Source organism: Neoarthrinium moseri, assembly GCF_022829205.1.
Source record: "Neoarthrinium moseri strain CBS 164.80 chromosome Unknown scaffold38_Wmoseri_CBS_16480, whole genome shotgun sequence".
Lineage (NCBI taxonomy): Eukaryota > Fungi > Ascomycota > Sordariomycetes > Amphisphaeriales > Apiosporaceae > Neoarthrinium > Neoarthrinium moseri.
In genome coordinates this window covers 347,568-375,514 of record NW_026055152.1, presented here as the reverse complement: position 1 = coordinate 375,514, position 27,947 = coordinate 347,568, and the positions used below count along the sequence as shown (strand labels likewise).

At 52.4% G+C, this 27,947-nt stretch overlaps 9 protein-coding genes across 9 annotated transcripts; 4 read left to right on the top strand and 5 right to left on the bottom strand.

Annotated features, from left to right (window-relative positions):
* Positions 1-254: 254 nt before the first annotated feature.
* Positions 255-3,772, top strand: JN550_008878 (uncharacterized protein; the record flags this gene model as incomplete). The annotated part of the gene is made up of 3 exons (XM_049320888.1): positions 255-286; positions 355-2,762; positions 2,826-3,772. 3 exons carry the CDS (start codon positions 255-257, stop codon positions 3,770-3,772), a joined length of 3,387 nt encoding a protein of 1,128 aa, XP_049169264.1.
* Positions 3,773-4,453: 681 nt separating this feature from the next.
* JN550_008877 (uncharacterized protein) lies at positions 4,454-4,672 on the bottom strand (the record flags this gene model as incomplete). Its single annotated transcript, XM_049320887.1, has 1 exon — positions 4,454-4,672. One exon carries the CDS (start codon positions 4,670-4,672, stop codon positions 4,454-4,456), a length of 219 nt encoding a protein of 72 aa, XP_049169263.1.
* Positions 4,673-9,208: 4,536 nt separating this feature from the next.
* On the top strand, positions 9,209-10,159 carry JN550_008876 (uncharacterized protein; the record flags this gene model as incomplete). Its single annotated transcript, XM_049320886.1, has 1 exon — positions 9,209-10,159. One exon carries the CDS (start codon positions 9,209-9,211, stop codon positions 10,157-10,159), a length of 951 nt encoding a protein of 316 aa, XP_049169262.1.
* Positions 10,160-10,870: 711 nt separating this feature from the next.
* Positions 10,871-11,710, bottom strand: JN550_008875 (uncharacterized protein; the record flags this gene model as incomplete). Its single annotated transcript, XM_049320885.1, has 1 exon — positions 10,871-11,710. The coding sequence occupies one exon, from the start codon at positions 11,708-11,710 to the stop codon at positions 10,871-10,873; it is 840 nt and encodes a 279-aa protein (XP_049169261.1).
* A 443-nt stretch (positions 11,711-12,153) lies between these two features.
* Positions 12,154-13,700, bottom strand: JN550_008874 (uncharacterized protein; the record flags this gene model as incomplete). The annotated part of the gene is made up of 2 exons (XM_049320883.1): positions 12,154-12,317; positions 12,371-13,700. 2 exons carry the CDS (start codon positions 13,698-13,700, stop codon positions 12,154-12,156), a joined length of 1,494 nt encoding a protein of 497 aa, XP_049169260.1.
* A 349-nt stretch (positions 13,701-14,049) lies between these two features.
* JN550_008873 (uncharacterized protein) lies at positions 14,050-14,722 on the bottom strand (the record flags this gene model as incomplete). Its single annotated transcript, XM_049320882.1, has 2 exons — positions 14,050-14,455; positions 14,505-14,722. 2 exons carry the CDS (start codon positions 14,720-14,722, stop codon positions 14,050-14,052), a joined length of 624 nt encoding a protein of 207 aa, XP_049169259.1.
* A 456-nt stretch (positions 14,723-15,178) lies between these two features.
* On the bottom strand, positions 15,179-16,588 carry JN550_008872 (uncharacterized protein; the record flags this gene model as incomplete). The annotated part of the gene is made up of 3 exons (XM_049320881.1): positions 15,179-16,073; positions 16,131-16,299; positions 16,351-16,588. The coding sequence occupies 3 exons, from the start codon at positions 16,586-16,588 to the stop codon at positions 15,179-15,181; spliced, it is 1,302 nt and encodes a 433-aa protein (XP_049169258.1).
* A 5,874-nt stretch (positions 16,589-22,462) lies between these two features.
* JN550_008871 (uncharacterized protein) lies at positions 22,463-23,391 on the top strand (the record flags this gene model as incomplete). The annotated part of the gene is made up of 2 exons (XM_049320880.1): positions 22,463-23,171; positions 23,285-23,391. The coding sequence occupies 2 exons, from the start codon at positions 22,463-22,465 to the stop codon at positions 23,389-23,391; spliced, it is 816 nt and encodes a 271-aa protein (XP_049169257.1).
* A 1,145-nt stretch (positions 23,392-24,536) lies between these two features.
* Positions 24,537-27,930, top strand: JN550_008870 (uncharacterized protein; the record flags this gene model as incomplete). The annotated part of the gene is made up of 6 exons (XM_049320879.1): positions 24,537-25,233; positions 25,297-25,556; positions 25,612-25,674; positions 25,725-26,287; positions 26,344-26,825; positions 26,876-27,930. The coding sequence occupies 6 exons, from the start codon at positions 24,537-24,539 to the stop codon at positions 27,928-27,930; spliced, it is 3,120 nt and encodes a 1,039-aa protein (XP_049169256.1).
* Positions 27,931-27,947: the final 17 nt, after the last annotated feature.

The window sequence follows — 27,947 nt, the reverse complement described above, 5'->3', positions numbered from 1 at the left end:
CCAGCAAGGCCGAAGAAAGCTAGGTACCCACGCTCGCGACAGCTTCCTTTTTCCTTTCCCGAGTTCCCCTTCTTGATGAAGCTCGTCTTGCGCCTCCAGTCTTAGCGGCTGCCTCTCTGCTCGGCGTCCAAGATCATGCCCCCTCACCCTGTCTCGACGAATGGCCATATCTGGCGACACTCAGTTGCGCCGCGTCCCCGATTGAACGCTTCGCTCCCGTAGAACCCCAGGCTGCACATTGATGCGTCGAGAGGATGATCTGGTACCTCCTCTACCCTTTCAGAGGGTGCGTATCGTCTCCGTTCATCCAATCCCACCCTCGTCGCCGGCCTACGCTGACCCGTGATACCACAGAACTACCGAAGCTCCTGTACTCGGCCCCGGCCATCCTCTGCGGGATGCCTGCACGCGATATGGCAGATACGCTGCGCGCCATGTCATTACCACACTCTTGATATCCGTGACCGTTGCGTCGATACTGATATACCCTTTCCCCTTTCTCTACACCACCGACTTTACCAATGGCGCCTCCGGTCTCCCCCACCACGTCTGGACCGATGCCCAACCGCTCGAGGAGAAGCGCGGGCTCGAGCCCGATGTGATAATGCGCTACATCTGGGTGCATGGCGATTATATGCGAGCCCTCGACCGCGACATCCTCCTAGGCGCCCTTGAACTGCAGAACGAACTCTTGGGACCGACGGTCAACTTCAGCCCTCGCCGGCTCTCCGAGCCGCTTGATGTGGTAGACCTCTCCGACACAACTGCCCTCGACCTGAACCCACAACAGCGAGATGCTTTTCACATCATCAATGGCCTGACCGACGAGTCGTGGTTCTTCCACTCGCCTTTGCTCTACTGGTCCTGTGACGAGGACAAGGTGCTCTCTGATCACGATCTTCTTGCCACTGTGAATGCCAGGAAGACTCAGCCAACATCCGTCAACGTCACGCTGCGACACTCGATCGTCTTCAGCGGGAAACGCTTCGAGGACCGGAGCCTGGTCGCGGCCGATTCTCTTGTCATCACCCTCATTCACCGGCGCCATTCGCCGGTGGGCCGCATATGGGAGGCGAAGTGCAAGGAACTCGCCTCCAAGATGGCTGACAAATGGGATGTGTATCCCTCAGACGGCTCTGGCACCCGCAGCCAACTCTATGAGTTCCAATTTCGGCCCATGTCGATTCCAGACGGCATCGCACTGGGCGTCGCTTACTTGCTTACCTTCGTCTACTTTGTCGTCAGCTTGAACAAGCTACGCGCTGTCAAGTCCAAGATAGGGCTGGTCATTACCGTCATGGCCCAGTTGGCATTGTCCATACTGTCGAGTTTCACCATCTGCGCCATATTCAAGATCGATCTTTCCAAGATCCCGCGCCTAGCCTATCCCGTTGTAATATTCTCCATGAGTCTTGAAAATGTGTTCAGACTCATCAACGCAGTCATCCTCACCCCGTCGGAGAACAGTACCAGCAACCGCATCGGCCATGCCTTTGGCAATACGGCCCACGTTGCCTTGGCGAGTGTTGCCCAGAATCTTCTCATCCTATGGGGGCTTTCCCATATCGTGTCTCCAGGAGTACAAGCATTCTGCACGTTTGCAGCAATCGCCATTATATTTGACTTTTTCTACCTCGCGACCTTCTTCCTGTCGGTCTTAAGTGTGGATGTACGTCGTACCGAGCTCAGCGACGCTCTGGCCAAGGCATCCATTCGCAATCATCGGACGCCTGCAGAAGCCAAGGCAAGGCAAACGTGGCTGGACGCGATGCTGCAGGGCAAAATTGCCATGTCAACACGGATCGCCGGTACTATCGTTATGATTGGCTTCGTTCTGATTGCGCAGTGGCACTTTTTCGAAAACGAGAGTCTACTACGGACCTTGGGCCGAATCACCGCCATATCTAAGAAATATAAGGATTTTGGACCCCCAAAATCCTCACTGTTGGTCGATATTCATCAAGCAAGGAGTCCGACTTCATGGCTGAGACTTCAAGACCATGAGACGGCCAAGGAGGTGATCCACGTCATCAAACCAAATGCTCACAGTTACATGGCCCGGGTATTCGATCCCGTAGTTTTCGTCAAGAAGGGCGCAGACCGAATGCTATCCACTAGGGAGCGCCCTTTCCTCCCGGCTGTCTACGACTTTATACGACACCAGTCGACTCCGTTTGTCGTCATAGTCCTCGTCATTGGTGCTGCTGTGCGTATCTTGATGAACTACCTATTATTTGACGAGCTAGCAGAGTCGACACCGCCTGCTGCTGCTGAGGAGGAGCACTTACTCACAATCCAAACTCTGGGCAAGGGTCACTCTCTTGATGTCGTCGCACTTTCGGCTTCGTCCGATGGCCACATCGTTTCGGTTGGTCTGGACCGGATTGTCAGAGTATGGGATGTAAAGGCTGGCGGCGCGAGTTATGCTCTCATGGGAAACAATGAGGTCGATATCATCTTTCCTATTCTAGCCATGTGTATCGACGATGATTCTCGATGGCTGGCACTGCTCATGACAGGAACTGTATTGTTTTGGGACTTACAAAAGCAGCAATGGGGACCATCCGTTCCTGTTGAACCATTCCGACATCGACCAGAGGCCTTTCTTTTCGCCGCCGGTGAGGCAGAAGCTGTCCATCCGGTCCTGCTTCTTCGACGCGATGGTACGATGACAGAAATCAGGCCAGAAAAAGGAGAGACCGATAGTTATCTAGTTTCTGATGACAGCACCATCGTCTCTGTCGGTGCTCTTGTCGAGAAAGGTAAGTTGTCAACTGTTTCTACGAACTCTCAGGTGTATAATGATAGGTACTGACTCGACACAGCAAAATTCACAACGAAAGTTATGACTTCGTCCCGTGATGGCCAAGTTCATTGCCTGAGTCAAGATGCTTCGGGCTGGAACTGTAATGCGGTTGACATACCGCGACCAAGAGACAAGGAGTTCATGTCAATTGTGGCCCTACCAGAGATTGGTTTCATCCTTGTTGTGCGGGTCCAATCTATTGACTTGGTTGATGCTGCGACTTATTCTGCAATACACTCCTTCAAAACCGACCCGATAATGCCGAAAACGTTGAAGGCGTTCCATTCTAAACGGAGAACAATGCGGTGCGGCTCAGTAGGGCTGAAGTACTTAACATTTGCCTACCTCAACGCATTTACACGAGATCTGGTGGTACAGACATATACCCCTCAGGACGAAGGGGCCTCAATTTGTTTCCGTGCCCCAGGACAACCAGTCAGCAAAACGTGTTGCAGATGGCCGGAGACTAAAGAGCTTCGAAGTGTTGTCAAGGACCCGGGCACTTGGGAAGCTCTTCCCTCAAGAGTCATGCTGGGAGTAAGGAAGAAGCCAGCTCCCAAAGCACGATTAGAGAATGGCCAGGCCTTGCACAACACCAATGGTGGCCTTCGTCGCCGCCGCCTAAGTCATACCCAGACAGCCACTGTCGTTCGAACTACAGATACATGGGAAATATGGATGCTATCGCAAGCTGGAAATGTGGAAACCTGGGATACACTATCACTCTGCCAGGATTCGGACGAACACGAGCACTTGTTTGTCAATAGCCCCGGCCCAATGGTTCGAGTCGGCCGTGGGAGCGTGGCAGTCGGATTGAGCAACGTCATCAAAGTCATCCTCGTAGGCCACGAAAGATTTGAGACTGGTGAGGAGACTTCTGCGCTTGAAGATGGCTTGGGCACGGTGATGAGTCGAAGGCGTAATAAGCCTTCGACTCTCAAGGGCAGGCCACCCATTCTTCTTTAAGAGCACGATTGATGTTGCATCCTATCAAAGCCGCGTACATATGATATGGACATACTTATACGGGTAAACGGGTCAAGGAACTGGGTGGAAAAACAAAAGGCTTATTGATACAGGCGTCATAATATACAGGGCAGGCGGACTGGATACCTCTGATATCATTCATCAATGGGCTTTGGCGCTACGGTCGGGACAGGATGGCCTTCTTTCGGATAAGGCATGAGACGGGGATTTGATGATACACTTGGTGGCTCAATACCTGAGCCGATAACTATTTGCTATTTGCACAAATTCAAAGGGTCTGTAACAGATCTAATCGAGATATTCTCCTGACCCTGCACCCCGTCGCTTTTGTGTATACCGACATCATGACTTACAAACGCTTCCATCTACGTGTTTCCTTCTCTATGTTGAATGAAGTCCATGGAACGCCAGCTGTGAAATCAAGCCTGATCCAGCAAATAAACACACCACGGCCGACCAACCTTTACCCAAACCATACGCCATCCGCTCATTATCGTGAGACCATTTGCCATATTACATTCTCATCGCTTCGTTTCGTTCCACCCTGTCACCCATTCCACCTAAGAGCCCTCTAGTCCAAGAAAGAGGATGGCAGCGTTCCTCCCTGGAGGGGGATCCGAACACCATACCCCTTTCTATCGACCCATCCTGTGTCTCTCTTCACACGCGCCGGGCCTTCCTGGCGGACACCTGGGCCTGGGCGGGGAACCTATCGGGAAACCAGACCCGGCACTCGTCGCAGGCCTCGTCGAGCCCGATGGTGTGCCAGATGGTGCGCTTGTCACAGGGCGTCTGCGTGAAGTTGGCCGGCGTGCAGAACCGCGCGAACGTAAACGTCATGTGCTTGCAGACGAAGGCGTGGGCGTAGTACGAGCACATTTTTATTGGAGTTTATGTAGAGAGTTGTGCTGTATGTCCTCGTGTGTATGAATGAATTGAATGAGTAAGTTCTGTGTGTGTGTGTGTGTGTCTTTCTGCTATGTATACCCCAGTTGCTCTATACTCTGGCGTTGTTACGATGTGGTAGTCCCAGGATGAACCTCTTCTCTTTTCTCGCTGTTGCGCTCTGTCTATAAGAGCGACAAGAAAATTGAGGTTTCCGTGAAGCGAATGAAGTCTGGTGCAAAGGCGACCGAAGGAAAAATGAGTGTATTGCTGAAAGATTGTGTTGTTGAGTGAGCAAGCGAGCGACAGAAGAAAAAGTCGAGGTCCTCGTGAGTATAGCCAAACGCCTGGTCTGTGCTAACTGTTTCCAAAAGTCTGTGGTTTGTCTTATGTTGCTCGGATGGGTGCCAAATTCGTGGATTGTGTCCGTCGTACGTCCGACGAACAAGAGGGATTACCCAGGCTCGGAACTCATTCCAAGAAGCAATTTCTGCAACCAAAACAATTTGTTTTCGTCGAGCAAGCAGGGTCCAGGTTGATTGCAGGGCGTCCAGGTCTATCACGGTGTTCAGCTGTGGCGGGTCTTATCTGCTGGGTACTTCGAAATAGCAATCACATATCGGGCGGTTCTAGACCTCATTGAGGATCACAATGTCGGCTTATATAGAGAACCTCAAATCAAGTCGGCAATTCCTGACGCTTTTGGGCAACTGCCCACGTATCCTCCGTGGGCGGAAATACCCAATGGAGAAGACACAACGCTTAGGGGGTCAGCAACGGAAGCTGGTTACGGCTAGCCGTTTCAGCAAGGCCTAGGTAAGTTGCACAACATGTGAAGATTAAGGATATACCAAATCAAATATCTATCCCGTATGGTACTGTCGACATGCCGCGGGCGCTTCGGGCATGGTCTCGAGTAGAAAGAGGCCCAAGTTGGGCATGCCATGTAGCAAGCCTTTGATCAGTTTCGAGTCGTGCCATGTCACGAATCCCCTGGTGGGCTGTCACTGTCACTATATCCTTGGGCCAATGGGAAGATCTCGCTACCGAAGCTCTGGAAGAGATGTGGTGTGGTGATCTCGAATCTGAGTTGCTGTATTCGATGCGGGTCTTATGGCATTGGCTGGGGAAGCTGGATTAATATCAATATCTACTCTGGTCCCCTGAACTGCAGGTGTCCTCTAGCGAGACACCCCACGATCAGATTCCGACTATGCCTCTAAAGGGTCAACTGCCACGAGCCGTACTCGCCACGCGCAGGTCGGGCTAGAGCATCCGGGACGCAAGGGTGTACGGTGACAGGAGATCCCGAGGTTAGCAGATATGGGTGTAGCCTTGTGCGACGAAGCAACCAAGCAGTTGAGGACCGTGAGACTTATGGCTGAAGTCGACAGCTGGCGTAATGCAGTCCTACATTAGGCACTTCTAGAAAAGCAGCCATGCCCAGCAACAGCACTGTTCCGTGTCCCCTCCGCTACGACAAGAGGTGGTGTACTAACCAGCATGGCCCCATGTCGGTAGCCTACGGCACACCTGCTAAGTTAGGACCCTTCTCGACGCGACTCTCGGGCACGAAACACTTGGAGAGGAGCGTGTTGTTCACCGCCAGTTCTCCTGTTTGCGTGCGACAGACCGGAGTGACGCGGTAGAGCCTGTTCGCGGCCGTCAGAGGCTCGCAGTACGAGGCAGAGTTGCAGAAAAGGATGGCCGGGCTGATGAAGATGGAGGGATGGCCGCATACTCACGGCCAAGCGCTGGTCTGCAGCATAGCGATTCTGTGGTCTACAATCGTCATTGGGGCTCTGCGCGCTCGTGAGGTCATTCAAGCTGAATTATGCGCTGGCATATTTGATGGACCCTCCTATGCTTAGCTCCCGCTGTGGGAAAATGGGGTGGCTGGGAACCCCATGGACGGACCCTTTGGTCAAGCGTAATTCCATGACAAGGATCCCTGTCTAGCAGATCTCGTCTGCCTTCAAGGCCTTGGAGTTGCGGCTTCCTCTGCACATCCAGCGTTCCATGGAAGAAGATACGGAGGAGGCGGCCAAAGGCATGCAGCTGCAGGCAGGGTGCGATATTCATATGTACTGCAGATGGACCCTGTTGAGATGAAACCATCATGTTGCGGAGAATAAGCCCGTGCTGCATCAGAGAATGTATCGGTGTGCTGAAGAGCTTCGTCCCATCGCCGACAGTGGCCGTCCCTACGAATAGACATTCTCCCCGTGCTTCCGGTGTGATGTCCTAGGTAGGTCAAGCCGTGAGTGCCACTCGGGTTCCATGCGAGCGCGCCCACGCGGCAGGGGAGGACACGCGCCTTGATGTCTCGGACGTGATGAGAGAACGCCCGCCGCAGAAAAAGCAATGCCTGACATTTTGCAAGCAGGTAAGCGTATTTATGTATCAGGTCTGAGTGTTAGAGAGAGGGCAGAGACGGGGGTTTTCTTCGGATGAGGTCCCCTTTGTTGATAACTGGTAAAGTACATATGTACGGGTGTAGTTACGGATAAGAAGTTGATAAACCAGTCAAGGTTCTGACCCTCGGCTACCTACGATGATGCAATTATCTTGTTAAAGAGCGCTGGGCCAACATTTTACAGGCGTCTCGCTTCTCGCTTGAAGCGCCTGAGTGGAACAGCCTCTGCCTGCGCAGGCCCAGCCGGTTGGTCTTGAGCAGCAATCAGCAGTGATACGTGCAATTGTTACAAAGACATCATTGCCCCCTGAACCCTGTTCTCGACTTTGCGAATTCCTGGTAGATCGTCCTTCGACGTCGGGTCTTCCCACTGTCCAGGGTACGCCAGAGCCAGAGCGGACTGCCCGTCATCATAGTCCCAACTTGAACCTTGACACTGCTCTACTCCCAATGGCCGCTCCTCTTGGCGGCCGTCGGGACCTCGACTCTTAGAGCTTCCTGGGGAAATTGGGACAACTCACCTTGCATCGCAGCAGCTGCAGTATCCGCAGCATCCATTCGCTTGCCGTCGCCTCCCAACCCCGATCAGGTCTGGAGGCTCTCGTGCCTCCTTCGTCTCTCAAATAGCTGAGCCCGTCCGAAGTCTCCCGCGGCGCACCACTGTCGTGTCTCTCATTTCTGAAGCTGCCCTCCCATCCAGTGTGCCTGCTCTCTCTACCGGTACCGCGTGAGCGAGCGAGCCCTTTTGGCGCCATCTGCACGTAGCTCGCCCGACCCACTACCGTTCATGCAAAGCTCTGCGGCCTGCATCTCTCCTGAGAGATACTCCTGCGTGTCTAGCTCGTACATAATACCGCCAAAAGCCCCCCCGGCACAGCTCGATCATTGCCCAATGACCCTGACTCTCTGAGCTTGACGCTTTCTGTCATTGTTGACTTCAGAATTCAATGACCAAACTGGGAAGCGTTTAAGTCGCGAACCCAGCACTCGCTGGACTTCGGAACCTACAACGGCTACTGCTCCACATAGTCCAGTCCAAACTTGAAAGATCCGAGCAGGTTGTGGATCTTACACCGCCATTGGATTCCAGGCCTCCGAGTTGCCAGGTCTTAGGGTCTACCGAGCGTCCACTGCGCTACCTAGGGAATCCCCGCCACCGGGCGATCATATATATATTCATTCGCCAAGTTGCCTGCGATACACAATCGCCTGAAGCGAAACACCGGACGCCGCGATGCTTCACGATAGAAGGAGTTCGACTCTTATCGCCATTCAGTCCGCTCATCCTGTGATCAGTCCTTCATTTCGACACTGACCAACCTCGGCCGCAAATCGTGCTGTGAGCCTAGCCGCTTGGCCGTCGAGTGGGCCATTGCATTGAATTGCTTCCACTGTATCATATCGGTTAGTGTTCACCCAATCGACAAGCTGGCACGACCTCCTGAAGACCATTGCCCCGTAATTGAGTGATTGCTGACTTGAGCAGCGCCAGTCCGTTATTATCTGGGGTCTTATCATCGCTGGGGGTAATTCCCAGGCTGGTGGCGGTAATCAATTCGCCAGCCCGACTCTCTAGGCGTACCAGTCATTACCGACGACGTCTAAGTACTGTATGGGCGAAAATCCAGGTTGGCCAATAGTCATTCGTTAAGGCCAGCTGTGAGAGTCACTCGACGATCAACCAAATTTTGAGTCTGATACACATCCACCATCAGACTCATCACCGCTAAACGTGCATTGGACATCGAACAGAACTTCGCACATCAGTGGGTTCATTCCGCTTCCATTTCAACCACGCCAGACTCTCCCTATCAATCACCTGGGACCCTGGGCTACACAGACCGACCTCATTGTAACCCAGGGGTCTTATCACTCATATAGCACGAGGTACGCTCATAATTCCCTAATCGAAGGACGATCTGTATTTGGTTATATTGCGCACTTTGTTGTTGTATCAACTTGCTTGTCGTCTTGATGAAGTACTTGTTGACCAGACCTCCATAATACACATGAAGTGCCACTGAAACATCAACGAGTAAAGCTTGCAAATACTGGAATTGGCTGACTTGATTGCAGGTACCCATCATCACATTCATCGGGGCAAGCAAGTCTCGATGGCATCGTCCGAGGTCGACCAAAAGTTTCTTGGCAAGCTTGCAAGAGCTGTTGAGCCTAGCAATGCCCTACTATCATCGATGCTGTTCAAAATCCTTGGTTTATCGATCAACCTAGCCGGCCAATTAGTCAAAGCTCGAAAACAACGACGTTTAGACACAACACGCATGACCCAGTCCCTCGAGCTCTATTTACATATCATATGGCTCTCAAGGGAGGGTCTAGTTATGCTCGAGCAATACGTCCTCCCCATGGTTGGTGACCACGTGGAGTTAAAGGTGCTCGCCTTCAAGCTACGCGCGTCTTTTTACCACATTTTTGTACTATTCCACAACAACCCACCTGTGTCAACACTAGCAATCCCGACAGCTGAGGAAGTGGCGGCTGCGACCGCATCGCAACAACTCGATAAAGGCAAAGGCGTTGCAAAAGACGAAGACATCCCAGAAACAGCCAGGTCATCTCTGCAGCCGACACATGCCTTGGAGGGAGGGCCAGTCCTCCCTCCGCCTGGATTTGGACCACAAACGCCTGAAGCAATCGCCGCCTTCCTTCTCCCGTCGGTGAATTATCTACCCACGGCCCATAGCTATTTTAAGCAAGCAATTGAGCTTGCAGACAGTCTACTCTGGGGGTCTCATTCCCTTAGACTTTCAGTCAAGACTGAATATGCAGCCTTTTTGTACGAATGTGTCCATGACGCAGAGGGGAGTCGAAAAGTGGCAAAAGACACCATCGCAGAGGTGTATGAGGCAACCGAGGGGATGGACGATGATATGTTCAATGACGCTTGTGATCTTGTCACTGTCCTGGGCAAGATGATGAAGCGCGGACTAGGCTCAAGCAATCCGTCAAGGAGTAGGGGTCAGAGCCCAGCAACTTTAGCGACATCGCAAGGAGACAGTGTGGCGACAGCGGTCCCTCCTGCTGGCATGCAAAACCCGATATGAAATCCCGATAAAAGATGAAACAGGACTTCCAACTTTGATGACACCGGATCATCTGCTACGATCGGCATCCTAGGACCATAAACCTACCGTCACAACTCAGTAATACCGGCAGTCGTTTTTCCTACTTACCCGGCACTGGTTATACTTGGCATCAACCATCTTATCAACACTTGAAGGAGCGAGCGGTATCTTGCTTTCTCAGCACTTATTACCCAGCATTTACATCATTTAATCGCCATTTCGCCTGGATCGAGCATCCCGGGCCGGAGTTTGCGAGCACATTGGGATTGCATTTCTGCATAGCTTGGCGACATCAGTTATGCCTGTAATATTGGGATAGAGGTCATCAGTCAAAAGCTGGAATACCACTGGCTCGCGGTTTTCTGCATTTGAAGATACCATGTTTACCATCTGGAGCATTTGGGATGCATTGAGTACATACTTTCATCGACCTGTTTTATCTAGCATAATTTAGCACCCGATGAGGCATACTATTAGGGCCTCAGAAATCACTGGTAGCACATACGTGCTCCATTCCATTCATCAACTCATCCTATCCTCGATGTCTGCATCCTACAGTTGCATGACTTGGAAAAGTTTGGTTGGGTCTACTGACATCAGTGAAGCCATTACCAGACCAAGAATCCCCGGTACTAACATGAGAAGCCAAATCTTCAAATCCTCCACAAACTGCAAAACATGTACTAGCTATCACTTGCCTGTGCCCTGCTCCAACTTGTGCTTGATAATCTCGGTCGATATCATCCGCCCAGTAGCATTGAAGAACTCGGCCTGGATGTGCTTGTGCTTCAGCGATTCGTACTTAGCCTCGATTACCGCAAGCGTCTTGCAGTCGTTGGCGGTCCAGAACTTGTCGGGCATGTAGGTCTTCTGGTCAGGATACAGCTCACTCAGGTACTCATGGTAGATGAAGCTCTTGTGAGCTGCGCGCTCCTCCTCCGAGTCCGTCTCCTCGCCGCTGGAGGAGGAAGAGGACGACGACTCAGAGGAGGTTTCGGGTAGTGGGATCATTGGTGACTCAAACGTGAGGAACTTCTTGCCGCCCTTCTTGACTACCTTGGTCGCGACGGTCAGCTTGGGTGACTCGGGCCTCTCATGCTGCTGCGGTTGCTTCTTCTTGTGGGTGTTCTTGCTCGCACCGCCTCGCTCACGTACAGATTCGCTCGCGGGCTCTTCGAGGCGCACAATCTCGACGACCTCAGGAGATGGGGGCGCGTGAGACAGGGGCGTCGTCTGCTTCTTGGCCGGCGAGGGCTTGTCCGGGGACGGGATCTCCCTGCCGGCGCGCCGCATGTCCTCGGCCCAGCTCTCGCCAATGACGTTGGGGTCGTGGCCGGCGGCCTCCATGCAGATCTTGATGTGCTTGAAGCGCTTCTGCACGTCGCTCTTGGACCGGTTGATGGCCTTGCCGATATTGGCCCACGTCTCGCCGTCCTTTTTGAGCTTGCAGATGGCGCCGTCTTCATCCAGGGTCCACTGCGCGTCGTCCTTGCCGACGTCGACGTACACGCCGTCGTTGTCAGAGGCCATCTTGATTTGCACTTGAATGTGGTAATGTCGTCAGAGGGTGGCGCTGTAATAGGACTCGCCTAATCGAAAGGTTGAAAACTTTGGCCAGGAACACGAGGACTTCTGGGATGGTGAAGCGAGAAAATTTTCTTACGGACAAACGAATTATTCGTTGTTCTCTTATGACCTGTGGCCCACTGCGGGCGTTGTTGTTCAAGGCACCTTGAAATCGTATCTCCTTCGCCGGTGGTCTCTTGGTCAACGGTGGGGTTTTTCATATACGTGACACATCCCAAAGTAGTTGTGCAGAGATGCGCCGAGCTCTCTGTGGGAAAATAAATCTCACTCTCGTGAAGCCTTGCAGCATCACAGTTTGAGACGAGCCACATATCCCACGACTCAGGGGTTCAGCCTACCATCGATGAAGAGCACTTGCTTCTCTGGCAGCGAACGATGGAGTGATCTCATAGCCTGCTCTTCATTGTAGGTCTCCAACGAGCGTAGGGATGCTCCTCTCCAGAGGGAATCAGGTGATCAACTGCGCCAGTGTTCAAGAGCCCAGGATGGACCTGGTCAAGAGCTGTAACGCCGCACATGCGCATCGTTGTCTCAAGCTCGTCGTTCAGGACTGGCGCTGTCAGTCAGCAACCCCGGTCTTCTAATTTCAAAAGAATAACTTACTGTCAACAAAGTGTTCTATACCCTCCTTGCCGTAATTCAAGCTGTAGAGAAACCCTCGGCCGATTCCCACAGCCCTAGCTCCAAGGCACAAAGCTTTGAAGATATCAGTTCCCCTAGAGATGCCCCCATCTACATAAACTTCCAATTTGTCAAAAATCTCAGGACAACATTTCTGCAGTTCTAGAAGCACCAGTATCGTTGCAGGTGCTGTGTCAAGGCTTCTTCCACCGTGGTTGGATAACAGAATGCCGTCGACACCAGCTTCCATAGCTTTGACCGCATCGGAAGCAGTCTGCACTCCTTTCAGTACCACTGGAAGCCCAGCAGCACACTCCCGAATCCATGCGATATCCTCCCAAACCGTAGTAGGGTCAATGAAGCTCCCCATGATGCGCCCGAGAGCGCCTCCCTTTTTATCATTCTTTGCCTGGACGCCAGTCATAGGGGAGCTGATGCTCTCGTCAACCTTTACCCTTTCATCAGCCTCGCGTTTACCCGTGACCGGGGCATCGACCGTAAGAAAGATTGCCTTTGCGCCCAGTTCTCTCACGTGCGCGAGTAGTTTCTCAGATTTCTCTCTGTTCTTATCCATGTAAAGCTGGAAAAAGACTGGCGTAGTCTCAGTTTGTCCAGGTACATGCTCATTGTGCGCATCCATTACATCTGCGAATGGATACGAAGAGCTTGTCGATACCATCTGGGGAAGCCCTAACTTTTGACAGGCTCTTGCAATTTCTCTCTCTCCTTCAGGATGGAACATCTTGCCCATCGACGTCGCAGAGCAGAAGACAGGACTTCGCATACTTTGGCCAAGCATCGTCGTGCTCCTATTCACGGTCTTTACGTTCCTTAGAATCCGTGGGCGCAGTGAAATATCTTTGTATGCCGACCGATTTCTGTCCCTAGTGTAGCAGTCTGTGGCTGCCGATGACGCAAAAGCCCATGCCTTTGGTGTGAAGCTTCGCTCTGCCGCCAGCTCGAAATCATAAGCGCAGATGAGGCTTTCCAAAGGCGGTTTGGTTGTGTCGACCTGATTTTGCGGTTGAGGGATGGTCGGCGGGTTTGTCCATTCATCTGGAATGGTGCTCTTTTCCACGATACCAATATGGCTGGCTGTGGGTAGAGTTGTTCTGATCAAGGAGGATGCGTGGACTTCCGAGTACGCCGCAGTTGCATCCCGACCTGCATATCTCAATAGGATGTTCACACCTCCAGGATGATCAGGTGCAAAAGCTGTGACGTCGTAGATTGTGTTGTCAACGACAATCCATAAATCATCTACGGTATTGTGTCTGGATATCTCCTCCACAGAGATATATCGTGCTCCCATGTTTGCAAAAGTGAAGACGGAGATTCAGCTAAGTGCTTCGGGAAACAGCGTATACTCGAACTGAACTCTTTCCACCCTTCCATACGCCATCGCCTCATCAAGTGCGGGTAAGCAACTGCTAGATAAGTCTGAATTGCTCCCTCCACGCTAGCGTCTGTAAGTCGAACCCTCGGCGGAAAGAATGCCGAGGTTTGAGGGGTAATCACAGCGCTTCAAATTGGTTCGTTTTACATTGCGATTTTATAAGCTATTCGCTTCTTGCCCTGCTGGCTGCCCCAAAAGATGATGCCCGGACTTCTTGCCGAGATACGGTGGGTTCTCCAGTCCGGTCCGGGTCAACGTTGCGTGCTTATTGAGCCAATGCTTTGCCAATCAACGTCTTCGCCCGATCGCTGTGGTCCATTGCGAGTGCCAGTTCTTGACCCTTGGAGCTCATCTTGGCCCATGTCTTCCTGAGGATACTTGTAATCTTTTCCTCATCAATGTCCTCTTTCTTCTCGAAGTCGTCAAACTGATCGTCTAGGAACACCAAGCACGCAACATCTTCCAGCACCTGTGTCTCTTCGTTGCTTTTCAGGTCCTCCTTGCGAATCAAGGCTGCCACCCTGTCTATCTCTTCCTGCGGCAACGCTGGGCTGATAGAGGAAGACGCCAGGAGTTCCGCGATCTGCGACGCTGCCTGGGCCTTCTGCTTCGCCCGCCAGGTCAAGTAACCCGGCCGAGTCATTGGGTATGAGTTGCGGGGGATTTCCCACCTGTGTCTGCTTTAAGTCATAATTGTCAAGCTGAAAACGAAGCACGTACCTTCTAAAGTGTTGTGCGCGGCAGGCGAGCTGTAGACTTGGTGATGCATCCGGGCATCTTGCTGCCAACCATTTGGTCATTTTGCACGCGTAGTGCAACTCATAAGGTTTTGTGTTCCCATCCTCGTTTAGTGTCGTCCTCGGGTCTTCGGCGTGGGCATCGTCTATCAACTGCAGTCCCAAGGCAAAGTTAGCTGGTAATGCAGTCAAAGAGGCCATGTTGATCTTGGATGTATAATAGTTCCGGACGTATATTTGTGAAAAGAGGCAGGTTCCGCTGCTACTCCAAAGAATCAGGACGCGATGGGCTCTCTATGTGGGGGCTGACAAAGTCTATCCGCCGATTGGGCTTCCTATCGTTCCCCTAATACAGATAAGCCCCAGGCTAGAACTTTACTTTCTAGCAGGACAAAGTCGCTAGCAAAACGCGACAAAACAGTATCATACATTCTATATTGCACAAGTTTGGATATTGGGCATTATTGACATAATTCTGGTATAATTAGTTCATGTTTGCCCAATGACATAACGGAAGCCATCCCCTCTTTGATATTAGTGAGGTAATCCAACGCCGTCTAAGTGTTTTCTATATTGTATCCATCAGAGATCCTCTAGCACTAGCACGCGAATGTCTCAATTGAATGTCGTTCTAAGGCGGATGTGAAGCTAGCTACGTTACGCAAGCTCGCGTAACTCCTCGTCCGGCCGAGATGTCGGCAACTCATGGGCATGGGCATGGGCGGTGTGAGGGTTGTAAGCTTGGTACTGCTGGGCCGGGGGAGGAGTGTAGGCCTGATACTGAGGCTGCTGCTGGCCTCCAGGAGGTGGTGTGTATCCCGCCATTGCGCCTTGGTAGGCATTGTCGACACTCTGTGGTGGTGGACTGCCTGTCGGGCTGACACTGATGCTATTGTCGTATTGCGATGGTTTTGGCGACTGGGCAAAGTATGTGGATGGCGCCATGCTTGATCGATTATCTACAGCGGCAAACCCGGCTGGAGCATAAGCTGCGTAATGTTGAGTCTGGTCCATAGGTGGTGGCTGGCCATATACTGACTGATCCGGACCAGGGCCCGGAGCGTAGTAGCTCGTAGTCTGCGCGGGAGGGCCCGGTGGCGGCGCACCGCCGTCCTTGTTCTTCTGCGAATGACGCACAAGGAGGAAGATGCCCGTCACGATCAACGCAAGACCAGCAAGGCCACCAACAACGCCTCCGACGATAGCCCCAGTGTTGGGACCCGAGGGCTGAGCTGCTGGCTCCGCAGTAGGCGACGTGGTCTGGCCCGCACCAGTCGCAGACCCTGTGGTGGTTGATGATTTACCAGTCGCCCCCGCGTTGCCCTTTGAAGTTAATGATCCTCCTGTGGTTTGAACAGAGGCAGAAGTCCGAGTCGATGTCTTTGATGTGCGTCGACTGGAGCCGCTCACTGCACTTCCTAATGCAGGCGGGTAGTATTCGACAGAATAAACGCCCGATTCCGCACCGCAACCCAGGGCACTATATCCAGCGTATAGCGGATCGAAGTTGTCGTAAGAGTAAGTGACACAGCTGGGATATTCGGACGAAGTGCTAGCTTTACTCAGCATTTTGTTGCTTGGTCATTCCACAAGAATAAGCTTGACTTACCAGAAAATGGCGTAACTGTCCAGACCAGTGTAACGTGAAGCTGAAGCGGACTCGATACAGACAGTCGCTATCTGGCAGTCTTGAATGTCTGACGATCTGCAACAACCCATTGCCATGTCACTGTCATTAACAATACATTGGGCCGCGTTCTGGCATATAACAGCGGCAGCTGTTTCCCCATCAGATGTGCTGCATGGCGGTTGAGCGACAGTTCACTTACAAGATGAATACCCAGCATAGTAACCGCAAGTATTAGTACTGGCTCTTTTAGCCAACTCCCTCTCTAGGAAGCGAGCGCCGGGAGCTGGTGTCGGTTTCGGCGTCCACCCATTCGTCGCGAGATCTGGCGACACCTGTGTTTCCTCTGCCGGCTGCCAGCTTGGTGGTTCATCCCGGCCGTTGAACCATTTTGCATTCGCAACGGCCACGGCGCAGCTGATAACCGACAGTCTCAACATCGAAGACACCATCATTCGAGGTCAAAAAGCACGCTGAAGAGTCGAGGAGAACGAGGAAAGCCCAGACTCGGCAAGCCGAGAACTACGCCAGGAGTTTTATTGATCAGACCGCATCGCCGGGGCCGGCCTACCTGGCACCAGTTGATGCTCATCAATCTATTTTCAGCTTGGTGATAGCTCCACACCAACGGGAGACAGGCCCCTCTGTAAGCATCAGAGCATTCCCAGTCATTCTATAAAGATCGTCTCTATCGCAAGCGGAGAAATACTGCTCTTTGCTCTCGTTTCAGCCTTGTTGCAGACTTTTTTCGCTGCAAAAATACAATGCGATTACTCACATTGTGCCTTCTAATCACTAATGATCCTCATGATGGCTTCAGCCTTTTTCAGGGTCTAAATCCTCCTGGCGGAGTCGCAGCCATCAAGCTACAGGAACTAAACTACTAACAGTAAAGTTCGCTGGACGAGCTGAAGTTTTAGGCCTTGGCAGTATTTCACGCTTGCAGATCATAAAGGAGCTGGCCAATCAGAGTTGTTTCCGAATTGAAACCAGAGATGTGATAGTGGAACTAGGCGCAGACTAGGTATCTAGCAGTCATTGGTCATAACCCAACGGCACAGTAAGCTTTCATCTCTCCTGGTGGAGGAACGAGCCATTCTGGTGACTGGCCCGCCATACATGTTAACCGTGATCCCCTAAGCTGGCGAATAGTCGAGTTATATGTTGATGCGTCAACGATTCACCCGACCCTATAATAATCGTGGTCGATGCGTAGCTTGTGGCCAGTTCGACGTAGAGCCACGAACAAGACATCAGGAAACGATACCAATCTGATTCTCAATTGATGCAATTGAAGTAACGAACATCAAGGTAGATTCATTTTCGTAGAAATGGCAGCACTTTCACCCCGTGCAATTTCTGTTTATCATACCGAAGCAGCATAGAAAGACTATAGAACTTATGCTCAGCTGATTCTCATTCATTCATTCTACAGCTTGGTGATATACCGATATTACGGTTGACCCGTTCAACCTCATTCATTGTGATCAACCACCGGCATTCTTCTCCTTGCGTATGCAGAAGTCTTAACGCTGAAGTCTTTTCCTTTGATTCTCAGCCTAATTCAAGTAAAATTTAAGAATGTTCACTTTTTTTCGGAAACGTAGCTACCCAAGCGGTATTGTTGAAAGGGGCCTTTCAACCAGTGGTGGGGATGACTGTTTCAGTTACACGCAGTTGGTACTTCTTGGTTATCATTAGATGGCTCGAGTCAGCGTTTCGCGACTTTGGTCTCTCCCGCGAAGATCAGGGTCACAATTTGGACATACTATATATTTGCTTTTGTCATCCAACATACCTGTCACACGTAACCAAGCAGCTGGGCAGAGTGTCACGGTGTCTACGGTGCGCCACATCCCGATGTCGTGCCCCTCGCCGACAAACGGGGTTCTGGTGCATATGCTGCCGGTTTCCGGGTACAGGAATGCTTGCGACCTATACATATCTGAGGCTCCGTCGCAGGATGCACGGGATGCTCACCGCAACCCCCGTTGCCCTTCCCGCTAAGCGAGCCGTAGATTCCCATCTATTTTTTCTTTCTTTTTCTTTTCATGCACGATCGACGGGAACCATGCAGGCCTACTCTATCTCAAAGATCGGAAATCATAGCGAGATTCTTAGATCTAGGGTTGTGAAAGCTCGAATCAGCGTTCTGGAAGCATCTCTATCGATGTCCTTGGTTCTATCAAGCCACCAGGAGACCATCCTTGACCACCGTGAAAATTTGTCTGCGCAATGGTCCAGCACTCGTTCGTAGGGGAATGACTACTGCATATGATGCGTGTAATGCTGCATTAATCGAAGATTAATGCTCGGAGCGTATGCACATATTCCTTGAGGTCTAATGGATTACCAGGCCTTCCTCGTTAGCAATCGACTCGCAACGGGCATATCAAGACGGCAGGATTTGTTAACATCATGCCATGATGAGCTGGTAACTCAGAGCAAAGGGGTTTGGGCAGGACCTTGTCCCGTCGATACTCTGTGTGTTGATTTGTCGATCTTATGCTGCTTTCCGATAAATCTCTGAAGTTCCGTGAGTTTGGGGAATTCTTGTCGAAAGGTGAATCGCGAGCTTAATATATCTGATATGCTTACCTGGTTGAGGTTACATGGTGGCCACATCTTCACGGGACGCAATTTTCACCTCGTCGAAGCGCTGAAGGATAAGTCAGAGCCCACAGTTACATGGCACAAAGAGCCAGGTCCAGAAAGGGGCTGGCTCAGATCTAGATCGCAAGTACTCAAAGCTTACGTATGCTGAATGCCGGTACCACGTACAATGGTTTCTTCGGGTCACCTTTCGATAGTTTTGGCAACATTAGATGTCTCAGTTTGGCGTTCGACAGAGCGAGCGGCTCATTTTCCTTAAACCAGTGGTGCTTAGAAACAGGTAGCACCAGCCAGGCACAGGGCGCTCACACCAACGCGCATCTCCTGAGTGCCACCATCAGCGGGTGGACGGGTCTCCTTCACCGTAGGGCCGGATCGGTGAAGTCGATATATGTAACAACGCAGTTCTCTAGGTGTATCTGCCACCCTTAGTCACAGAATAGGGTAGCTGACGTGGCAAACTGGCACAGCCATCTCTACTGTCCTGGGCTCGGGTGGTGTAGAACGACCACCACCTGCCCGGAAGTTCGGATGCCTCACAAGACTCTCTCGGTCATGGCCGGTCTTGAGAGCAGGTCGGTCCTAGGCACCTGCGCTGTTGTCGTACTCGCACTGCATAAGAGGCTGTGACCAGCCCATGAATCTACTTGGGAGATAGCATCATGTGCAGCGCTCAATGGTCCTAGAGTGATCTAAGGCAGCTGTACTCAAAATCAAGGACCTTGCCGTGCTGAAATGCAGGCGGTAATAGGTAAAAGTTAGTAGAGTTTTCGTTCCGGGCGGCAACGGGGAAACATAATGCTGCCCAATGAGCTGCCGCCGCAGACTTGCAATGCAACGCAGGCAGCATCGATCCAGGAGCTAGGCAATATTATGGTTTCCTACCGCACATGGCTCCTGAAAGGCGTGCCACATGGCACTTTGGTTTGGCCACCATGGAGGCAGCCAGGACCGGCAGACTTAACCGGTGGCGTCTATGCTCTTTTTCAAGAAGATCCACTTATTCGAAGAGACGGAGTGCTGTGTTCAATGGAACCCCATATCGGAAAGATCTACTTACCTACTTCCGTAGGTAATAGAGGCGTAAGTAATGTCTAACAAGAGTGCGGCGATGAACGTCAGTCCCGTTATCGCCAAAGCAATTATGTAGCCAATGTCTTCCGTATAAAACCTGAACGTGAATCGCAGTATCGTAACTTTGGAGTTGATCCCTGTCTATAGCAAAGCACTAGGCATGCTGGTATGCAGAGGAATTTGCGTATAAGGGGGTTACATTCGGCCAAGCTGGGGCTATTGTTGCTGAACGAGCATGCCCAGAGTGTATGAATCCCCTGCAGCCACACGTTCCAGATCTCTGGATGTCACCCAAATTTTCTTGTCAAATCCCTGCCGGAACAAGGTGGATCGGAAGCTGAGCAATTACTTCTCTGAATTATCATCGTCGACCTGCTTTCCTTGATATGCAAGGTCCCAATTGAACCCTTAGCCGGCCTCCTCCGTAGCCGACCTCTGAAGTCAAATCCTTGGACAATCAGGGGGAACAGAGTCCCAAATCGAGAGCCGTCACTATCACTGTTGCTATGCAACTGTCTCAAGAAAGGTCGATCCTGGTGGGCTGTCCAACAATATTCCATCTGAGATCTTTCATTGATTCTGGATTATATGCTGGCAACCTTCTTCCCCAGTACTTTCCCGCATGGTTGGCTGTGAGGGATCGCAGGATTACGGAGCGCCCGAGACTTGGGAAGCACCTGCACATTGACGTGGAGTAATAAGCTCGTCTACAGAGCGGCAAAATTCACACAGACGACGTATTTTATATATGAAATGCAGGGGATTGTTGGTCCGATGTAGCAGCAGCAGCATGGTGGCCAGGCGCATTGGGTTCAGGTACCTGATGAGAGCACAGCGCTGCGCCCCAGACAGACATGCTCAAACGGCGGTAGCAGACCGACAGAAGCTGCAGAAGGCAATACTCTGCCAGTTCGGAATTGACCCGAGTCAGTGTCAACGGCGAAGCAAATCAGATGTGTCGTTTGCTGGAAAAAGCAAACCCCGGCGATTACGTGCAGGGCCTAAATCCCACGTTGCTGGAGGCCTGCAAACCTGAGCGGGCCTAGATCTGTGGCGCTCAGCTGCAACATGATTTGTGTGTATCGAGCCGCGGAAAAGTCGCAAGTCGCAACTCGCCCTTCCGGTGCTGGACAGGTACTGTCTCGCTTCGTCTGCCGTGCATGGCCAACCGCAGCAAGGAGGTAATGACACCTAGTTACTATGGTAAGGACGCATTGGGAGGGTTTCTAAGAGACGCCGATCGAGGCCGCCACATCACGCGATGATAGGCAACTCGGCTGCGCCCGCCAGCCTAGCGACCTAGGTAGCTGCCCGGGCTACAGAGCATCAAGAGCCCCATCCCCGGCTGCTGACTTGCCTGGCTGGGAGATCATCACGGCCTACCATAGTACGGAATGAGTACTCGGCGGCAGGTCGATCTGGTTTATCTGCTGTCTCCCATTCCGCCCTCGCTTCCGCCGCCCGCTTCATAATGCCGGCGCCAACTTTGACCTGCTTTTACCTGATCGCAGTTCACCACTTACACGCTGCAGCCAGGTCTTGGAATGCCTGCAAGAGTCCTTTTTCGTGGCATGGGAACCAGACGATCCAGTGGATCGCGTCCAGCTTCGCTTCGAGGGTCGTCCTATCTCGGGCTGGGGAGGTACCTACCTGGATGTATTCATGTTTGATGTTCGTCTGAACCAAGCTGGTTGCTTCATGACTTTCTGTACGCTCGTTCTTGACACTAGCGTCCCATACCGAAGCTTCCAAGAGCCCATCACTGCACACCTGGGCATCGTCAGGTGCACTCAGACCCTCTGCCCCCTTCATGAACGGAATGCGATATGGAATAAGCAACTCTCCGCTCCCACAGTTGGTCAAGCTGTGATGACTGTCCGCAGGGAACCCATAGGATATAATGAAGCCACGGCTCCTGTCAATCTCGGGCTGTTCTCTGAGGTTCGCTTTAACATTTGGCCAACCCGCTGCGGCAACTGGACACGATCGTCGTTCCCTACGACCAGTTGCAGTTGTTGAACAGAGTGCTGCTCAGTGGCGGACGGGCAGACCCATACAGGCGGCGGCTTCTAGCCTCAGCTGTCTAGTGTCGGCTTATCCCTGCAAGCATCTTTGGTGACCTGGTTACGTCTCTTTTTGACTTCTGTAAAACCAATGCTGGGCTGGTGTACCGGTTCTCCCTTCAGTAGACTGATCTAGACTAAACGGGAATGACAACAAGTAAGAAGGGTATCCCATCATTCGTCCACCACCAAAAGGTATTAAAGCCTCGTGGGCTTCCTCCAACTTCACACACCTCCCACTGCACTGCCATCTTTCCAGGACGGTGGGTCTTGTCTGGAGTACTACCGAACACCGAATTAATGCGGCCCCCCAAAGGATAATCGCTGGCACGCTGATGATCGTAAGTGCTTGACCTACGTCCCGTCCCGTCCCGTCCCCTTGTCGGCCGGACCATGATCTAACGTGCCCACGTTCAGAGCCCCTCAGGTGTTATTAGACACAGCGAGGGCGGCTCCAATTGAGCTCTATTGACAAGCAAGAATATAGCCCGGCCGTCAACCGTGTCTCGAGAACACTTCGGCCATAGCGGAAACAACTATCGACAAACGCAACGTCCACCAGAGATGGCCTTTCCGTACCACGCCGGGGGAGGTGGGCCGTCCTCGTTCCCCATGTCCTTTCAACAACCCCAGTCCCGGGCATCGCCCCAGCCATCACCGTCTGGGGCTCAACCACCGCGAGGAGGGTTCGGGTCAGACTTCAACTATCCCAGCCCGATGCTCGGGCTGCAAGACGACCAGTTCGACCTTTTTGAGTGGTTTCCTCGCTTTCAATCTTGTCTGCGGTACTTCCTAGATCACGCCCAGTATAGTGGACCTGTACAAGCCGTGGCGGCGTTTGTCAATATTCAACTGCCACACCAGAGAGCTCACAGCCCCGTTCTCTCGTCACGATCAGGCGGTTCACCTTCAGCTGTGCCGTCTCCTTCGGTACGAAGCACAGGCGCACTGCCTCTGCCGACCACGTCAAACAGTGTTGCCACTTTGACTCCCTATATTCGACGGCTTGTAGCAACAGGATTTGACTATCCGGGAGTGTTACACGGCTTCTTCGGTGACGACTGGGCTGCCGGCATTGGACACCTTCACGAAATCGAGCGTCGTAATTACTTGTTTGCAGCGAAAAGCGGGAGTTGGTTAGACGTCAAACGCCACTACGACATGGAAGGGGGGCAGACAACCCCATTCCTTCGCCCACTGCAGAATGTCAGTGAGCGCGAGATAGTCAGCGCAGAATCCAACTGGAGCGAGTGGCTGGCCATGCAGGACTGGAGTGAGTAAATTTTACGGGTTTTCTCCCCCGTCTGGGTCTCCCAGCCCCCAAACGTTTGAACAAGCAACCGTCACACTTGGGCCCAAGGAGCAAATCGCTAACTACAATTACAGTGATAGGACCAAGATCAATCGAGCACGACGATGAGAGAAATCTTGGGGTGGATCTCAAGCAGGAATCTCCCGACGAGAGCCACAGACATTATCACGAAGTCGGATGACAGATGATCGGTCAGAGCTAGTCCCTGCAGTCCCAGGAGCATCCATAGTTACTCTCAGAGGCAGTCCACCAGGCAGTCCACCAGGCAGTGATATTATTCTCCGCCCTAAACATGGACTTGCAGTGGCGTCAGGGAAAGCAAGTCCCTTGAAGAGACTAGATGCTTGATGGATGCGGAACGCGGCCATGTGGATGCTTCATGGATACTTCCTTTGCAATGTGGACCCGGCTTGGGACGGCTGCCGTGTACTTGAATACGCCGTGGTCACGCCCAAGAGCATTTTCCTGGCCAGTCAACTCCACTGCCAGCTATTTTCTGGCGATTCCCTGTTGTGTAGATAGTTCCAAAAGGCCCTCATATATCAGCTTGATTCCCCGACGGATGGAATGTCTACGGGCCTAGTTCAATTCAAGGCGGCTGTATCAACAGACATATTGTCTCTTGAAATCTCTCGATATGCGGGCAAAGGGAATACAATACTGTGAAGAGAGCTCTTGAGCGTCATAGCCCGGCTAACCCGGCTGACGTGCATTGGTGAATGGCTGACCCAGGAAACCGGAAATCTAGATCTCGCTAGCATCGAATCATTGAGTCTCAGATGACAAGCTAGACGGCCTGCAGAGTACATACATTGCTTGAGGCTACATGGTTAGGTTAGACCCTGAACGCCACAGCTCCCGCACCTTGGAGTGATCGTGGAGAAGGCTTGGCCGGCGGGGGGGCTAGGCCCCCGCCGCCGCGGTCCTTAGCGCCAGGACGCGTCCAGGGTCGGCAGCCAGGCGTTGAGGCGCCCGCACGCGCCGCTGGCCTGGCTGGCTCAGTGCCCACTCGCCCCGGTCCAATGTTTCTCAGCACGGGGATTGAGGTAGTTAGGTAGCCTACCTTATCAGCCAACTACTAACCTGCAAGTAGGTGAAATAGGTAAAGCAAGGAAGCAAGGAAGCAAGGAAGCAAGGTAGCTCTTCAGCCTCGCGGGGTTCGGCGTCGAAAGCTGCACACCCACAGCCTCGGACAACCCATACGGCTGCCTTGCTTTGCTCTGGCTTGCTTTCCTGAGCCAAGGTGCCCACGGGACAAACAATTGCCATTCGCGGCTAGTCCACCCTGATGTAGCTTCTGCGTGAAGCTCACGACCCCAGATTGCAATGGACATGGACTTGGACGTGGACGGCGGCAGCGGCATCGAGGGAGCTGGCCGAGCTCGCGACCAAAAACAGGCAGTGGAGGAATGGATCGAGTTTCTCGCCCAATGTATCCTGCAGCGCCTGGACCCCGAGCCCTTTGCAACATACGTGACTGTTCTACATTCGAAACACTCCCTACCTCCCGCGACCATCGCCGACATCTTCCTGCGACCACAGCGCGCCAACCACGAGAGCCTCGATCCTCGCGTTCCTCGATATATACAGGTCCTGACCGACAAGAAGCTCATCGACACCCCTTCCATCCTGAGGGCCCTGTACAAGTATTCCACGGCTCACACCCCTGCAGAAGCCGTTGGTCACGCCGTCAGCCAAGATCCCCACGCCAGCGGCAACTTAAGATGGAAGAGCTCGTACGGGCAGGAGGAGACTATCTTCTACCGCATCACCAAGGCGGTGGGGCTTGGCACCGGCATCAAGTCTGTCGGGGATGCTATAGCGACATGCAAGATCATGGCCCAATGGATGGCCCTGTTCGCCTTGGCCGCGGCGGCGTTCGCCCAGGATGTCATGGCCGAAGTGCATAGCGCGCAATCTAGGAATGACATGGAGGCATCGCGGGCTGCCTTCGTCATGCTGCTTCTGGGGATATCTGATAACCAGACGGTTCTGAGAGCGCTGGGCAGCTCCTCTGCAAAAGGTTCGTGAGCATGATGTGGCGTTGAGTAGCAAAGACACCCTTAGCTGACATAAGTCTCTACAGAGGCAAGAAAGGCCTTGTCCGAGAGTCTCGGCAGCTTCATCCCTTCAATCATGGAGAGTGCTTCCCAAATAGCCGACAAGCTTGAGGGCTTCCGCACAAATACACTCGCTGCTTTCGAGCCGCTTGATAAGAAAAGCCAGGCCGCCAAAGCTGAATTCGACGATCTCATCGACTCTGCATTGGGCCTTGAGAACTTCCCCGTCGCCGAATTGCCCATCATAAATACGCGGGCAGGCCTGTATATTTATTTGAATGCTTCGGTGAGTTATACTCAACACGGGGGGCCTTGATATCACTTTGACTAATTCGGGATAGCTCGTTGGTCGTCCACTCATAGACGACGCTACCATATACAGTTATTTGCATAACCGCTACAACGTAAGCCCAAGGACTTGCGCTTTCAGACAGTTTCCTAACAAGCGGTGTAGGTTGATATACAGAGTTGTTTCATAGATCTAATTCTGGCGTCATTCGATGTGCTTGCCAACGCGGTATTCCGAAACGAGGGTCCCAAAACAGGGCACCTTTTACGGTCGTACCTCATCAATAAGTTACCAGTACTTCTCTCGACCTTAGCACAGTCGCTTTTCCCACCAGCAACGCCGCAGCAATGCATCACACTGGCATTGAGCCAAGTCGATACTAATGCTTTCCCGACGCTTTCGGCCATGTTTGATGTTTCTAGCAGCAACAATACGTTTACAGACAGTGTTCGCCAAGAATTTTGTTTCGCTTGCTGCCTGCACGGGTTGATTCCTGAGTCGGCGATCGAGACCCTGCTAGGCGAAATAACGTATCAAACTCTTCCAGAAGGCGGCCGATATGTTAAGGACACACTAGTCAATGAATGCATGGCTGATCCTGAGAGGATCCAAGGTCTCATCGGCGAGCTTGACAAAATGGATGGCAACGTGGGGCCTGTCTGCCAAGCCCTGACTGAGGTATACGTTCCTGTCCATCGTGGTCCTATTTCTAGTACTGACATCCAAAGGTGATTGCGCGTCTTTGCGGCAACAAAGAGACAATGACACTGAAGCTTTTATGCAGCCAGCTTGCTAAAAAGCCGCTGTCTCTGGATGTGATTCTGCTCTTTGAGAAGCCGATCACCATACTGCAGCCGCTTTGCGAGTTACTGGATACATGGCGATATGACGAGGATCAAGGCGAATACCAACCATTGTATGAGGAGTTCGGTTCCATCCTGCTCCTGGTCTTAGCTTTCGTCCATCGTTATGGCCTGAGTGTCGCAGACCTTGGGGTGAGGTCTTCCGACTCTTTTGTTGCGAAGCTTCTGAGCACGGGACACATGCACAAGATTTTCGAGGAGTTAACAGAGCAGGAAAAGGGCCACATAGGGGGGTGGATCCAAGGTCTCTTCGACCCCGAGAGCGGTGGGCTTGGAGATGAACTGATGTCGTCTTGCCCGCCTCAAGACTTCTATCTCCTCGTTTCCACTCTGTTCCACCAAACTGTGCTGGCTTTCAGCACTGACAGGCTCACTGAAGATAGTCTGAAGAGCGGTGTCGAATGTAAGGATATCCATCCGTCTGGGCAGGAATTGGAAGCTGACTCAACACAGATCTTGTGGATACATTCCTGTTGCCTTCTCTCGTCATGGCGATCACGTTTCTGTCCAACCACTTGAGGACTAGTAGAACAACTGAGCCTAAGGCAGTCATTCGGATCTTGCAACTCATTCTCCTGACAAAACAGGGTTCTAGTGAGGCCCAGACAATGCTATCAGCCGTTATTACGATAGTGGCAAGCCCGCTGGAGCACGCCCTGCGGTCGCACCAAAGACAGGACCCTAAAAATCAGGAGATCGAGCCTTTGCTGAAGGCAATACGAGACAACACTCAAGTGCCCCCTAGAACAGCTGGTGCTGATCACAAAGAATTTGAGACGTGGACAAGCTCGCCAGGGATGGTTGCTTCCGTGCGGCATACGATCCAAGGACTTGTACAATGGGGGTCGCACCCTGGTGTAAATGTCATGCCTCAATCGTACACACACCGTCAGATTATCGTGGCAAGCAAGCTTCTAGGTCCTAGAAGGCTGTTGGAGTTGATCCTTGATGAAGTCAAGCAAGTGACCGATGCAGCCAACGACAGCGTCGTCTACGACATCGCCGTGGCACTTATCTGTGCACCAGATGTGACGAATCCAGCTCCACCGTCGCTACCACTCCTTGGTGATCCTAGCCAGCAGGTCTCACACGTGCAGACAAGAATCAGCCTTCGCCAGATGTTGAGATGGGAGGCCGAGGATTGCAAGAAAATCCAGAAGTTTGACCCTATCATGGCTGAACACGTCGTTCGCCTCTACAGGAGAGTTGAGGCTCAAATGGTGATGCCTCAGGCTCCCGCAATGATCCAACAAAACGACCTAGGTCTGGACCTAGACGGAAACGCAGCTGCCTCTCTGGACGATGCAATCGCCGCAGCCCAAGGCGACAGTATGGTAGCAGACGACACCACCATGGATCTCGATCTCGGTGCAGGCCCTCCAGACCTGGGCCTGGACATGTCCGCTGACGGTGGGCTTGGCCTTGGAGACGATGATATATTCGGGTCCTTGGGTAGTGTCGGTAATGGTGCGGACTTCAACATTGATCAATGGAGTAGCATGCTCTGATCTCGACACGATGGGTA